This window comes from Adiantum capillus-veneris, chromosome 21 (genome assembly GCF_014529385.1).
Source record: "Adiantum capillus-veneris isolate H3 chromosome 21, ASM1452938v2, whole genome shotgun sequence".
NCBI classification, from domain to species: Eukaryota; Viridiplantae; Streptophyta; class Polypodiopsida; order Polypodiales; family Pteridaceae; genus Adiantum; species Adiantum capillus-veneris.
The window spans coordinates 144005598-144021838 of NC_140951.1; the positions used below are offsets into that span (position 1 = coordinate 144005598).

The following is a 16241-nucleotide window of genomic DNA, read 5'->3' on the forward strand; positions in this document are numbered from 1 at the left end:
TCAACAAACCATACTGCTTACCATGATGACCCTTGATTCATTGACAAACAAAACATTGTGCAACATAATAACATCTTCTCGAAGGGAGGGCCAATAAAATGGAGCTTCTACTATGTGAATGATTGTGGCAATCCCATGTTGGCCTATATAAGGTGGTTCATGATACTCTTTAAGGACAAGTTGATGAAATGCAATGGTTACACACAATCGCTTTTCAAAGAACAAATAACCATCATGAAAAGAGTATTGTGCATGAACAAAAGATGTATGGTTATAAAAGTAAGCATAAATTTCAGCAAAGTCGGAGTCATGAGTATAACTATCGATCATTTTTTGAAAAGTTTTAGCAGACACAACAGAAAGGTTATTAATCGATGGCATGTGACTTGGTGCATCTGCAACCTTATTTTGTTAGCCTTCAGCATGAGTGTGACTAAGAAGAGGTTCTAATTCTAGCTTTTGGTCAGCTCATAATGTGAAATATTTTTCATTATGTGTGGCTATGAGTGTATGTTTATCATAGTCGATCTTTAAATTAAAATGATGCCTTCAAGGCATACCCAAAATTAAATATGTGTTTTGTAATGGTGCTATTAAAATGCTAAATAGGTTATGCTTATTAGCACTAGTCTTGTTAGAGAATGAGCTACTTTAATGGCTTTGGAGACTTTTTAAAAAAATCACCAAAATTTGTGAGAAGGTCAAAATGAAAAACCGCTTCAAGGAAATATGTTCTACACATAGTACAAGTTGAAGAAAAATCTACCCATGTAGAAGTTTTCAATTTGTAACCATCTTTAAGGACTTATCAGTCCAAACACACAAATTTTTCTGTTCGCAATGAGCCAAGAAGGCTAAATTTTGATCATTAGAAGTTGCATTAAGAATTCTACTGATTAGGGAGTGAGAGAATAGCTTTTGCTAATTTTTGGGTAATAATAAAGATTTTAATCTTGATTTTGTAAACTGATGGGTCTACCAACCTTCTATGTTTTTGGGAGAAAAGCTAGCGACATTTGACAACCATCCAAAATAGATGGAGAAATGTAGTTTTACGTTTAAAAAAATTGTCATTTTTGAAAAAAGTAAATTTTATATTTTTAGACTTTTTGATTGAATTTTGTACCACAAATTTGTCTATGCATTAAAATGCATGCTCAAGAAGTTCTGTGAAGTTTTGTGGTCACTCCAAAAATTATCCTCAAATTACCAAAAACTTAGTAACCCAAGCCACTTTTGTGGCTCACTGACAAGATTAGTGTTAGAGCTCTAAAAGAAGCATGGATCAATCCTATCAGCAGACACGTTAAACAATGGATTGATGACCAACATAGCTTCAAACCTTTGCTCAAGCAATAGATGAATGGAAAGCCAAAACTTAGTTCAGAGAAAATCATTTGCGCACAGCACAAGAAAAGATAAGCAACTAAAAGAAGATGGATTATACTCAATAATCACCCAATCAAGAATTTAAAATGATATAAGTCTGGTCCTCACCAAAATAGAGAGGCTCCTAGAAGAAGTTGATAACATCAAAAACAATATAATATCACAACACAAAATACATAATAGAAAGTAAACAAAGCCTCAAGAAGATTGAAAGTCATTCAGAGGAATTCATTTTATCACAACAAGAGAAAAACCATGAAATAATAAATGAAGACATCACTTCCTCACCATTAAAAGGCATCTCCATTTCTATAGGCCTTAAATGCCATAATGGATATAGAAGCCACCTTGAATAATTTTAAAAGTCCTTAAATGCCATATCAGATACAAGAGTCAGCTTGACAATACTCAATGAAAAGTTCATTCTTGAATATTTTTTGTAAAAGATAAATGAATCTATTATTATCGAATGTGCTAACAAAACCAAACATCCAAAAATATAGTAAGTTAAAATATGGCTACTACTTGGAACAACCATTTTTTCATATGCCCCCCAACCTAGCTATGATATGATCATTGAAAATGATATTCTAGATTGACTACAACATATTACATTTGACTATGACTATTTCTGATTCAAATGGAAGGAATGGGTAGACTAGCCCGTATCCTATATCAAATGCAATATACCATTCCTTCACATGAATGGCCAAATGTATATGCACAAGAATTAAACATGACCAATGTGATCATTCCAAAACATAGCTACAAGCCAATTCCAAGAAAATCTCTATCCGATTAAAAGCAGCACATTTTTAGCAAATCACAAATCTAAAAACAGAGGAAGGAATCTCTACCAATGACAATTCCGACTACCAATGTCCCAACGGACCAAGCCAACTGATTCCAAAAGGGAGGTGGGATAATATCATTACTTAGACAAGCAAGAAGAATCTTGAAAGTGACACAATCACAATGTCATATGCCATGGCTATGCTAGCATTATGCGACTAGAAAAAAGCTTGCACGATAAGATTCTCCACATATGAACGCCATTTGACGTGTCCACTTTGTAAAGAAATAACCCACTATTGTGAAGGCCAAGGCATTAGCGTAAAGTGTTACCACTACCTTGCCCACCAAGGCAATGGCTTGCTCCTCGAGTGCCTCTCTATATAATGGTAGCCATGCCTCATTGTAAACCATCTCGAGTGCAAGTCACTACCTCATGTAAAGTCTTCGATCTCATGTCCGAGCTTCTCTCAAGGTTACTCCCGTCTTTTGTATACGACTCCATAGCAGTCCCTCAAAACACTCGTGTATTACATTTGCTCTCCTTAGCATCATAATACATACCTTCCACTTGCCTGACGTTATATGTAAGAGCACATGCATGCGACCACAGAGAGAGAGAGAGAGATCTTCAATCACAACGAACGCCTCCTTCAGATTGTTCCAATTTATTTTGATGATATCTTGAAGCCTGGCATCGTCGTCCATGAGAAGAGGAAAATCTCGAGGGTGCTATGGACAACGAATCAACTCATTAATTGAAAAATGCCCATCGAGAAATCACCTGTCATACGACTATCATGGAATGGAAACTACGCTTCTACACTTGAATGACACCTCATGCAGCCAAACAGATACGCACACTCAAAGGCATGTCTGACATTACTGTCGTTTTTAACTTGTGCAAGCAACAAAATTTGTGACCTAAAGACCATGCACACTAACACCAGTACAACGCTTTGCTGCATCTATGTGTTCTTAATGCAAGATAGAAATGAATTGCCTACATTACTTCAAATTTCCACAAAGAATCAAGTACTTCCAGCCTTAGTGTATCGATTTCACTGCAGTTCTTGCAATGCAACGTATGGACCATATCCATAAACTACAATGAAATGAGCCAGGATGAAATTTCCTAGACTTTCCAGCATCTCTTACCCTAGTCCATACGCAAAACAATCAAAATTACAGGCAAGTAGAAGAAGGCACAAGAATCTAACCAATTAGACAACGCTCAGGGCTATGCAAAGGAGACCAAACTCTGAATGCTGGAAAGATATGCTGTAATGCCAGCATTTTCTGCATAATATAATATGCCAAGAAAACATACAGGAACCATACTTAGCCTAAGCTTCTCTATTGAGCTGCGTATTTATAACCGCATCATCTTTTTGGAATAAACATTCGGCCATATCTTTGTAGTCGTCTTCACAAGCAACCCACTCATTTCTCTCACAGTAATTTGCTAGACGTCTCCAGATGTTATCAACCTTTGTATAACTTGATTTTTTGGAAGCCTTTACTGAATCCATGTTACCAAAGATGTACATGACTCTTTTTGCTCTTGAAAGCAGAACACAAGCTCGATTCCTGTCAACAGCAAACGATGAACCCCGATCACCTACCACAAGGGAAATAAGCACATCATTGGCTTCCTGCCCTTGGAATGAATCGACATTGTAAACAGGAACCTTCTCTAAATTGTTCTGCTTCAGAAGTTTGCTGATCATAATGCGCTGCCCTTCATACAGAGATAAAATTATCAGTTTTCCTGGATTGAACTCCAGTTGTGCTTCATCCATATGCTTCTTGTACTCCTTGCAGTAGCTCACAATTGCCTCGGCTTCTACTATATTGCACAGGGACTTCTTCGTTCCAGAAGCCTGTTGTGGGAAACCACAAACTTTAACCCAAATCAAGGGCTTCGCCACTGAGCGGCTGTTTAATTCTTCGTTGTCAGTGACAGTTTTCAGTTTCCCCTTATAAAATTCATCTGATACGAATTTTGCAATACAATGTGGCATTCGGTATTGTTCGTGTAAAAACTTCACATCACACTGGTGAGAGACAAGATCAAAAACACTTTGGAGTGGTTTTCCATATGGAGGAAGTTGCGAGGGATCCCCAAGGACACTTAACATTTGTAAATGAGGTAAGCATACCAAGTTTGAGATCAAGTGTCCTTCTGCCGCTTGTGAGCATTCATCAATAATTAAGAAGGACACTTTGGTGCCCATCAAACCAGTGTGAAACGCTTGGCTTCCAATAACAGCTAGTGTACAGAGGATGACCTTGGGTGCAGCTATTTTGTTTCGAAATGCCCAAGTTTTCATGCCAGCAGCTGTTTGAGGGCCTGAAATAACTATACAGTCTTTCACTTGTGTGTATTGCTCCTCATGCCAATCAACATAGTAGTCCTCACTGATTAACAACAAGACCCCTGGAATTCCTTCCTTTACCATAGCTTCAGCCATGTGCCTTACAGCAACATTCTGATGCGCCACACAAAGAAGAGTCTCCCCTGAACCTCCCAAATGTTCCCATGCCTTGGCAATCGCCTTAATCAGTGTTGTCTTGCCCGTTCCAGGAGGCCCAATGACAGCTGAAAGAGGATTTGACAGAATATGATGCCATGCCTCCGATTGGCTGGAATTAAGCTGTGCCTTACAACTTTCCAAGCACAACATTTCCAAGTCAAATGTCTTGGGCCTGACACCAACACTCTCAATAGAGCATCCCAGGGCTACAAGAATATGCGGGGGGCAAGCTGGTGGGGTGCAAAGCAGAAAGTACAAAACATCTTCTAGCTTACGCCTTTGCACATCTGCATTATCACTGTTATCAACAAGAACCTTGCTTATTGTGCTGACATCCAAGTCAATTTCCTGAGATACTCTACTAGCATTAGGGTTTTCCGAAGACCTATCCGGGTCCAGCACCACCTTGTTACCTCTGCGCACCATGGTTAAATACTTCTCAGGTTCTCGACCATTTTTAAATCTCAGCTCCACCGTGGAATTCAGCCCCAAAACTCGAGATTTAAAATGACTTTGTTGAAGCTTCAGAAAGTGCTTGCAAACCTCGATCTTAGCACCAGTCATCTGATGGAAAAACAACACCTCAGACCTAATCCACCAATCTTCGCTCATTAAAAAGAAGAGCCAGTAGCATACCTCAACAGTTGTGTCCTTATCCTTCCGACTGCTCGCCACTTCTTGGCTGAACACTGATCTTCCGAAATAATTAAGCAATTCATATGGCATGTTCCTTAGAGAAAATGAAGGCGCTTCTCCTTTCCACATCTCACTTTGGCGAGCCCAAACTAACCGAGACGACCAAGCACTTAAAACAGCATATTTGACCTGTTGAGAATTGAAGCCCAGTTAGTGGTATTTCCTTGTAAACTAACCTGGATAAAGTGCCAGTTGATATCCAAAGATAAACATTAGTCAACAACCTCATTAAAGCAAGAAAGTTGTAAATCCAGTAATGTTAGATTTAAGTTAACAATGCCTCTCTAGTAGATATAATAACTTCAAAGCCTTTTCAGGCAATCAACGTGTCAGATGCCAATGCAGCTCGAATTGGCATGGAAGCGGAGGGTTGCACTCTCGTTCGGAATTCAAGTAGCTTGTACATTGAAAACACAAATCTGATCATTTTGACAATGCAAACTGACTCAATAGTTATGAGTAGAAGCCTGGAATCTGAGTCATCAGAGAGGTAGTGTCAAGGTCTGAGCATCAATCGCTCTCGTTGCTCGTCTAGAGTCAAGATCTGAGCGTAGATAGCTCTTTCTGCCTCGTCTGGATCTGATCTTCTCAAGCTTCCACTTCCTTGTCTCCCATCGATCTTCACCAGTAGAAGAGGGAAAGAGGAGGAAGAAGGGCTAGTGTCACCCTCGAAGTGAACGCGGCAGCGACGTCACTTCTTAGATCCCTTTTCTACTAATTCTCCAAACGTGGACTGTCTGCCCAAGTACCCTGGAAAAGACTTGCACTTCTAACCCTTTCTTGAGTGCTTGTGGTACTCTATCATCTCACTAATCTTGCATTGCATAGCGTGTTTGATGTGCTCCTCTGTGAGAAGAGACCGCCGCTTTTCTGCTTTCGGCCTTGCCTTGATTCTTATGGCCGACATTAAAGCTGGTCAGGTAGTCTTCCGTCATATTTCACTTCATGCCAGAATTGTTCGATTCTTCATATACTCAGCATAGGCTGCATCCCATGCAAACTTCATCAACCTCTTTGTACGAGTGCTCACTTGCAATTGGTGGCGTACATTTGTAGTCTGCTGATCCTTCTCAAGAGAGTTGTCAAGATCATCAGACTCGTCTTCGATAGAAGGGTTGTTGGTGGAATCATGATTCCCATTGGAATCTTCCCCTTGCAAAATTGTGTCACGACACTCCTCCTGTGTCAAGTATAGCGGAAGAGAATAAGGATTTGCTCAGATCTAGTACTCCGCACACAAATATAAGGGACACTTTACTTCACTTGAAAAGAGTGAACTGAACTGAAAGAAAGAGAAAAGAGAGAGAGACAAGAGAGAGAAAAGAGACGACACAGGGATGTCGGGTCCCAACCCTCAAGGGCCCCCTTGCTCTGTTGCCAAAGCAAGTACTTTCTTTTTCTTGCACAAATGCGACTACAATGATGCTGATGCTATGGGTACTGATGCTACCGATGTTGAAGGGTAATATGTCAAAGACGGGGATGTCGACGACGAGAAGGTAATGTTGGGGACTATGTCGAAGACAAAGATGTTGACAACGGGTTCTGTGTCGAAGACGGTGAGTCGACGATGAGGTCTATGTGGAAGACGATGAAGTCGACGACGGGTTTTGTTGCAGAAGACCGGGAGGTCGACGACGGGGTACTGTGACGAGGACAACGATGGTGTCGTCGCCAAGTCTGGGACTGCGATGGTGTTGACGATGTCGATGGCGACGATGGTGTCGACGACGATGACGACGTCAAGCTGGAAACTGGAACGCTAGGGATTCTGCTACTGTCGCACCGCTACAGGCTGAAATCTGCTATCGCCGAGTAGGCGATGGGCTGAAAAACACTGACCTGCTGTACTGGCTAAAAACGCTACTGATGGGCTGCTGCTGATCTGTTAAAACGCTGAGGCTGAAACTGTAAACACTGGCTGAAAACGTTACTGCCAGTCTACTATCAGAAAACGCTGATGGCTGGCTGCAACGCTGAGAGGGAGAGGCCTCCAAAATGCTGGCTGGCTACTGGCGCTCCCCTTCTGCCTCTTCTGGCGCTCAAGGCCCTGCCTTTATAGGCTGCGCAGGTTGGGTCGAAGCAAGGCTTACTGGCAGCCCATGATTCATTTTAATTAACTCCCAAAGTCCACTTAATAAGTTAAGTGAGCAATAAGAGTGGGTTCACACGGCAAACACTACATGGTGAAAATGCTCTATTGTGCAAGAGAGGGTATGCAATTGTGACCGGCGTGGACATGCACGTCCTGCTAGAGGTTCACAAAGTGCCACGCTCAGTCCTACACTAAGACTAGCGCTAGACTATGACAGAAGCGTGTCCACGTGGTGCAAGTGAAGTGCGCACGCGACATCCTATCAAAGTCCATAGCGTGTTGTCATTGTAATGGTTGTGACTAGGTCGACAGCCCCCCGGCCGTAGAGCCATGAGGACGGGGTTCAAGTGTGAGACCGCTCGGATGTAGTGCTCGGGCAGCCAGACCAATGTGGACGACAGGCCACACACATATAGATAAGGTCCGAGATTGAGGGGCAATCCTCATTATCCTCTCGATGGTTGGGTGAAGAGCTAACAACCTATCCCTCCTAGGCATGTACGCCTATTGAAACGAATAAGCGAAGAGGATCTCCCAGCTACACGGACCGCCTATAGACATGCACCCAACCATAGCCACCATCTGGCACCTCCCCTGGGTTGGGGCAACGTCCGAGGACGTAGGCGTGCAACTGTAAGACCAAGCGTCCCATACCACCCAGCCTCACCTCCTCGAGGTGACGTCGTGCACTCCTAGCCTCACGGGCTAACCACTAGCTCACTGCCAGTGGAGGTCGATAGTTACAAATGAGGCCTTGGCCTCCTTTTATAGAAGTGGCCGGCAACACTGGCCGGGTTCGCACTGGGTCCGCCCGGACACAAGACGCCCCATCTCGATAGCGTCATAGGCTAGATCCCCTCTCTCGCAAGCAGGATGTCGTACCATCCAGTCAGCCCTTCGCCATTACAGTTTCAGCCCGTTGTTTTCAGATTTCAGCATCTGCGTTTTCACCGCATTTCGTCGAGTAGCCGTCGTCGCCATCCTCGCTGATACAGTGTCAGTAGTCAGCAAAAAGTCGGCGTTTTTGCAGATTTCAGCATTTCAGCCCTAGCGTTTTCAGTTTTCAGCCCGTCCTCATCGTCTTCATCATTGTCATCGACATCGTCGGCAAGTCCATTGCATCTAGACCATTGTACCAGATTTGTGCAATCTATAGCATAGACCTCTCTCGCCATAGAGAGGGGGGCCCTTGGAGGAGGGTTTGAGAACCATCTGGTGTCGTATTCTTCTCTCTCTCCTCTCAGTCTCAGCACTTTCATTCACAGTAGCATTCACTTTGTTTGTGATCACTGCACTCTTTCTCTCTAAAATCCAAAGATTCAGATTGAGGTGCCAAGGACACGGGAGGCCAGCAAGGCTACCAACATGTCACACAGCACAAGGAAAGAACAGAAAGGTAAGCTAGGTCCATCGAATAGTTTGGTCAAGGATACTTTTTGGCCCTCGATGCAAAGTGGATGGAGGAGGAGAATATCACAAATTCTCTTCAGAGAGAGCTATACCTTGAAGCTTTTGGGTGTCTATGCCAAAAATTACGGATGAATCAACAAGTTGAATCTGGTGCGATGCGGACTGCACAAGAGGGGAGCCATTCCGCTCCCTTGTCACAGATTACCTAGATTGAATAAAGTCACTAGTTTCTCTTTGAGATTTAGGGGTACTGGTAGGCTGACAGTATTTTGCGGAATGACTTTACGAACATATGTGCACTCAATTGGAAATTTCCTTAATTGAAATGAAAACATGTACTCTTTCATGTGTAATTGTTAAGAGACATGTAGCAAAAGATGAAATGCCTGCAACATTGTGTCTGATTAATGAACTTAGTGCATCTAGACATCTGTTAGAGATCAGAGAGATCACATTGTGATGGCTAAGTAAATGAAATTTGAATGAGATCTAAACGAAATCTGAATGAGACTCTAGTGCATCAACATGTCTATCTAGATGAGATGACTGGATACTCTTGTGAGTGCATCAACTTCATGCCATCAAGAGATCCGAAAGGATGAGATGGCTGCACAGTGATTCGGGTACATCAAGAGTTCTGTATGGAACGAGATGGCTAGATTGAATGATTTAAAGACAAAAGTATCAACCTTGATTGTATCAGTCTCAGGTCTAGAGACCTTCTATTGTAAGAGACTTGGACACTCCAAGCTGAGAATCTACCACAACACACGTAAGAAAACTGAAGGAACTGAACAAAACTGAGAGAGAGACGCACAGCACGGAGAAGTTCCGCGCCCAGAGAGACTAGCCCCAAAGACTAGAGCCCCTTTCGGTATTTCTTTATTATTAATGCTTCCAAGTACAATGTACGAGGATCCTCGTCTCAGCAATGCTCGCAATCTAATTTGTTCGAGATTGAGGCCCTGGCACTCAAGCACAAGATGTAGCCTGTTTGTCCATCAGGCATCCGTAAACCCTGTGGTTCGCCAAAATCAATTGCTTTAAATAGAGATGTCAACTTTAGATCACATTTTTGGCAAGCACTCTTTGAAAATTTTGACACTCAATTATATGTTTCATTTGCATTTCATCAGCAGTCCTTTAGGATGTATGGTCCATTTTCCAAAAAGATAAATAACGTGTCTATGAAATTGCGATTATCTAACTCATGGTCAATGCACAACGTTTTCCATGTTTCTTGGTTAAGTTGTTTGAAGGAGATCCCCCCTAGGAGATTCTTAAAGAGGACGAACCCAAGATCGTTGACGCAGCTGAAGTCAATGAGCCGAAGTAGATTTTCATGCATTGCTTTCGGCACAACTCAAAGAAGCAAGCATGGAAGTCCTTTTTGAAGTTCAAGTATCGCGGAACCCACAAAGCAATGTGGGCCAATGAAGATTTCTTCACAGATTACCTAGAGTTGTTGGCAAACTACAAAGAAGTCATGAAGCTCGATACTAAAACCTTACCTTGAAAAGGGAGGGATGTTATGTGCACATCTAACCCTATGTGCATGTGGACAAGTTCTACTCCTACTCTAGGGTTTAGGACAGCCTAGGAAGTGTTTCGGCACCCTTGACACTTGTGAGCCTACATGCAAGACGTGCATGTCCAAGCACTTCAGAGTAGTTGCATACCCTCTGATTGCACATAAGCACCGCAAGTGTTTGCTTAGTGTAGGCACTCAAAAGTGTTCCCATTATAGTCTTTAGTACCTGGCCTAAGTAGCTAACAACATATGATTCACCTACTATTAAGTTTATTGGTAAGTGACATCTGCATTATTCATTATAAAGTAGTGGGGCATGCTTCAGACTCTTGCTCGACCTACCCTTGATGAGGCTATATAAACAACCCCAGGGTTCCCACTTGGAGAATCGGATCATCAGTAGAACGGAGTGCATGGGAAGTCAACGCCCTGCACACCCAGGGGCCAGGACCCTCAGCATTCTAGCCTTTTTACCAAGCATCAGCAGGACTACATCAGCGTTGACATCTGCATTATTCATTATAAAGTAGTGGGGCATGCTTCAGACTCTTGCTCGACCTACCCTTGATGGGGCTATATAAACAACCCCAGGGTTCCCACTTGGAGAATCGGATCATCAGTAGAACGGAGTGCATGGGAAGTCAACGCCCTGCACACCCAGGGGCCAGGACCCTCAGCATTCTAGCCTTTTTACCAAGCATCAGCAGGACTACATCAGCGTTTTCCCTCAGCCCCACCAGCCCATCAGCATTTTCATGAAACACTACCAGATCAGCCTTGCAAACCCAGATCAGACCTAGCGTTAGTGATTTCAGCATCAGCTCCATAGCGTTTTGCATCATATCAGCCTCAGCATTCAGATCAGCCAATGTTTTCAGATTTCAACCCATCATCGTCATCCTCATCAACACCCTCAACATCGGCATTAGCAGATCAGCCCATAGCCTCGTCACATTTGCAGATTCAAGTCAGACAGTAAAGCGTTTTCCATTTTCAGCCCTTAGCCTCGATCCCATCAACATCTTTGCATCTAGATCCATTGTATCAGCATTTGTGCAATCTAAAGCAAATACCTCTCTAGCAATAGAGGGGGACCCTTGGAGGGGGGTTTGGGACCCCATCTGATGTTAGTCTTCTTTATCTCTCTCTCACTTCCAGAACCTTCACTCACAATAGCACTCTCTTCTCTCTCTTGTCTATTGCACATCTCTTATTAAAGCGAAAGGAACCTTCTATACATACTAAGCACTCATCCTGAGCTATCACCATCAATCACTTCCGTTGCACCTAGCAAAAGGTGCTCCATGAGAAGGTTGAATTCTCTTCCATAGCCCTCTCCTGATCAATAGAATCTCAATGTACCTCAAATCGCTCTGCATGGCCATCTTCATCACCATCCTCTTCCCTTTCCAACTCCTAGTGTTCAACTTCCTCTTCCACATACACGTACACCTCCTCTGAATCGTGATTGCTAGAAGGTGCTACATCCATGGTAGATTGCTGCACGTTCGAATCGGACTCTTCAGGGAAGAAGAATCAATTGGTGCTCCCTTAATTATGAAACCAACAAGTCCCCTGTTGGAGACAAAACACAATGGGATAGAGCTCCCCACTCACAAGCACTGGCCCCTAAACTAGGTACCTCTTGAGGTACTTCTTTTTATATTGCTCAAGTCGTGGTCACAGACGCAAGTGTGGGCCCACCCATACAAACTCTGAGTCCTAGCCTCAAATTTATAGGCATGTGGCCCAAAAAACCTACAAGCTTTTAGCAATTAAAAATACAAGTGTCCGAAAGCACTAAAAGCATCTTCTTTCAATAGCAGGCTAACCAAAAGCTCCCCTTGCGTAAGAAGTGACCCCGAGCCACGTCATCACCCATAGCCTGCCACGCCACGATAGCAGGGTTTAGGACCATGGACCTCGGCTCTTCTCTGCTTTTCTTCTTCCGCGCGGGTAGAGGCATGCCACATTACCAAGTTGTGACAGCCTTGTTACCGCACTATTAGAAGTCCAATTCTACTGAAATATTTTCACTGATCATTACCTCATTTAAAAGAGAACTCGTAAGCATGTTGCATACTAAATGCAAAATTTATTTAAAAAATCAATGAAACAAGACACTATATCAGGATTCACTTAATTCATGTGGTTTAAGACAAATTACTGTAAGTTATAAGTTTTGCGTTTTTTTAAACACTAGATGATGGTCTCACCCATCACTTTCCTAAGCATACTTGATTCCCAAGGGACCTTCGTAAAGTGAGCTTCAAAATAATGCTCGACCTTTGAGCCAAAAACCAATGTAAAATGCATCTAAAGTAGCTCATTATATATCTTCAATTGCTTCAATACCAGGTTACAAATTTAAATCACCAGCTGGCTCCGGTGACAAAATTTTATTCATATGTATGTAGCCACATGTGGCCGGCCATGAGCCTTACTCATTGGAACATAGGATCAGATGATGACACCATACACAGAAAGATAACTCTGCTATATAATCAATAGATCGACCACTTTGGGTGTGGCTAAAATTTTGCCTCTAGTGTTGGGTTATCTTCATGCTGACTTTTATCGCATATAGAGCTTGAAGCTACAAATCAGAACAGACTGACCTGAACAAGATTCAAATACAAATTCCAATCACTTGTGAGGACTTTCTTTTTTTCCATCCAACCCCAATTGAAAAGATCCCTGCTTCAGAAACAATAAAAGCACATAAGAACCTAAAAGTATAACAAAGAAGCCTATCATGCATATCTATTGTTATGTAAAATAACAAACGACAAAATAAGCTCTGACCAAGTACCACCTGAATATTGATAAAACTCCTTTCTTTTGCCTCTGACCAGTGGACATATGAGTTATTTTGATGCATCTGTTAGTTACTAGTCCCAAAAAGTGGAACAAAGCAAGTGCATCTTTATGTATATCTGCCCCCACTTTGATTACATTTTCATCTGACAAGAGTGTCTTCAACTTCTTTGGATGCTGTACTATTGATGTACTTGAAACTGTTATCAGTACACAACGTTGATGAAGCGATAATTGAATCAGGCAAGGTGAGTTGTCTGGCCCATACTTGCAGACAAGACCAATGAAGGACGTTGACCCAGGTGCATCTTGCAATAGCCACTCTAAGCATCTGTTCACATGATTAATGTTATCCAGCGACACTAGCCTTGAGTGGATACTAAACTCTTCTCCACCTTGATGAGCCACAGAGTCATTTGGAGCTAATGGCATTGATTGCATGACAGTCCTGGGAATTGAAACTTTAAAGCTAGAGTCAAATGTGCTTGACTCGTACATGTCTTGTCTCAGTATCTTTGCGATCCTGATGGTGTCATCATCCACTAACAGTTCCAATGGATCTTCCTTTTCAATAATAACATCAACTAATTTGTCTTGTCTTGCTTCATGAATATGTTCTCCTTGTCCAACTTGGCAAGTCAAAAAACGTAGCTCCTGAAAGTCTCTTGCAGCAAATGAAGGCACAAAAGGACACAAATGGTTCCAATTACGTAAAACTGTTACCATTGGTACATGGACTAGAAAAAAGTGAGTCGGGTCTACCATGCCAAAAGATTGAAAAGAAGAGCGCACCATCTGTTGAAGGAGATAGGCAAAAAAGAAAATCAGTAAATTAAAAGGAAAAAGGGAGGAGGGAAAACGAGAACAGGTGAGGTTCATTTGCAAATTTGTACATTTGAATAACTTCCCGGCCATATCAAGCACACTACCTGCTCATGGACATGTGAGGTGGGCACTAGAGAAAATATAACTTGATTCGCACTGATGGCTGCTAAGCACTCTTTCAAAAGTAGCCTTGAGTCAACCAAAGCCGTGTGAGAAGCTCTGGCCGGATGCCCAATATCTGCAGAACAGGTATGATCAACCTTAAAATTCTTCTGCACAACACTGGAAATCGATTCCTTTTCCTTGGAGACCTTTTCCACAACATCAAGCAAAAGAAGATTCCTTCGCAAGCCTGATGCCAGATTGGCGTCAAAAAAATGTGAAAAACTTGTCTTGTTGCATGTGCTTGAATCGGCAACTACTGCAGATATGGTCGGATTCTCTTGACGAGAACTGGTAACATGTTCCTGCGCAAGTATAAAGGTGCTGCCATCATCAAGCCTATCCGCAGAAATGCCTGCATAGAGGAACCGAACATTGCTGCCTTGGCCAACATCTAAGTGACCTCTTTTTCGTACTTCCTGGGATAGAGAGCCCAAGGAGGAATAAAAGCATGTTACACACACAGATGACGGTAAGAATCTGAATTTAGGGCTGAGCACGGGAGCAAGACCCTACCAGTAATGAACGTGAGAAGCATCTCGAGAGAAGCTTCTTGGAACCCTTGAATGAGGCACTCCTGGGAAGAAGCAGCAGTCCAGCAGTGATCTGCGGCGACATTTCACGTGAGCTGAGGGGCCAGTGTGCCTCGTATCAACAATCCGCATGGCTGGGGAATGCCAATTTCGTGTGCAAACCCTGATCCAGAGAGCATTACATAGAGCCTTGGGAATCCTTTAATTGCAAATACGAGCTCGGCTGGAATGAGCGATCCGTGTTCAGCTCCCAATAGGTCTCCTGAGGGTTTTTCTGTGTTGGCAACGTTTTTAGAAAGCACTCTTCACGATTATGCTCCCCTGCTACGTACGACTGCCCGCTACGAAAAGCCTCTTACCTCACGAGTCACTACCCTAGCTACAGCAGCCACTGCTTCTAATCCAGTGAGAGAGAAAGGAGCCTCTTGCAGGCGGCGCAAGGGAAGTTCTTTTTTCTTCCGTTTTTTTAAAAATATCGGCCCGGGCCGGGGGGGGCGGGGGGGGCTTTGGACCGTCGGATCCATGCGACAAGGGGGGGGAGGTTTTATACGTGCAGAGTCGCAATACTTGCATGGATGCGTGATGGGCAAGTTGGATAAGGCATGGGAGTCTGAGCAAGTCAAGGGCTCGAACAGCGTGAACGTCAATGGGCACCCATATTTTTACCCCATGCAGCAATGATCAACGGTGGATTGAATGCATGTCGTAGATCCTTGCACTCCATACGTGTTTTGGATAAGGCATGGGAGTCTGAGCAAGTCAAGGGCTTGAACAGCGTGAACGTCAATGGGCACCCATATTTTTACCCCATGCAGCAATGATCAACGGTGGATTGAATGCATGTCGTAGATCCTTGCACTCCATACGTGTTTTTTATAAACAAGGGCGCGGGGGGGGGGGGGGGGGGGGGGGCGGGACATTAAGTAACACGGGTCTTCAATGAAGCCCCGTCCATGGGATCCATGGTGGCAAACTGCAGACAAGATGTGCAGCACCGTCTGATCAGCGAAAAGTAAACAAAGACACAATTAGTAGCAAGGACAAGGGAAGGTGGGCGTCCAAGTTTAGTTATAAAGATTATGCTTACCACCCATGTCACATAATGTGTGCGAGCGACATGGTTAGTGTTGGAATTAGGGTTGCAGAGAAACACACACAGCTTGGAGAAGACGAAGGAAGCTCAAGGCACACAATAGAGAGTGTGTTACTTAGTGTGCAATGGAAAGATAGATAGCCCTAGAGTGATGGGCGTATATACAATGCACGGGGGAAAAAACCTCCTAAAGAGGGAAAAAATGCCCCGGCGGTCCTAGTGTGTTCACACACATCACTACCACATGTATATGGTAACAAATCCCCCCTGGAGTGATGCGGTGAACGAGAGTTGGCACATGAGTAAAGGGAAGTGCCATGCCCTGAGGACAGGATCAGTCCACAAAGGGGAGTAAGCCCAA

General features: G+C 43.3%; 1 protein-coding gene across 1 annotated transcript; it reads right to left on the bottom strand.

The window, feature by feature from the left end:
- Positions 1 to 3447: 3447 nt before the first annotated feature.
- LOC147431874 (uncharacterized) lies at positions 3448 to 15233 on the bottom strand. The gene is made up of 6 exons (XM_086494346.1): positions 14771 to 15233; positions 14197 to 14673; positions 13266 to 14062; positions 13069 to 13147; positions 5355 to 5543; positions 3448 to 5282 (listed from the first exon to the last, which is right to left on the bottom strand). The coding sequence occupies exons 1-6, from the start codon at positions 14870 to 14872 to the stop codon at positions 3528 to 3530; spliced, it is 3399 nt and encodes a 1132-aa protein (XP_086350472.1). The 5' UTR covers positions 14873 to 15233; the 3' UTR covers positions 3448 to 3527.
- Positions 15234 to 16241: the final 1008 nt, after the last annotated feature.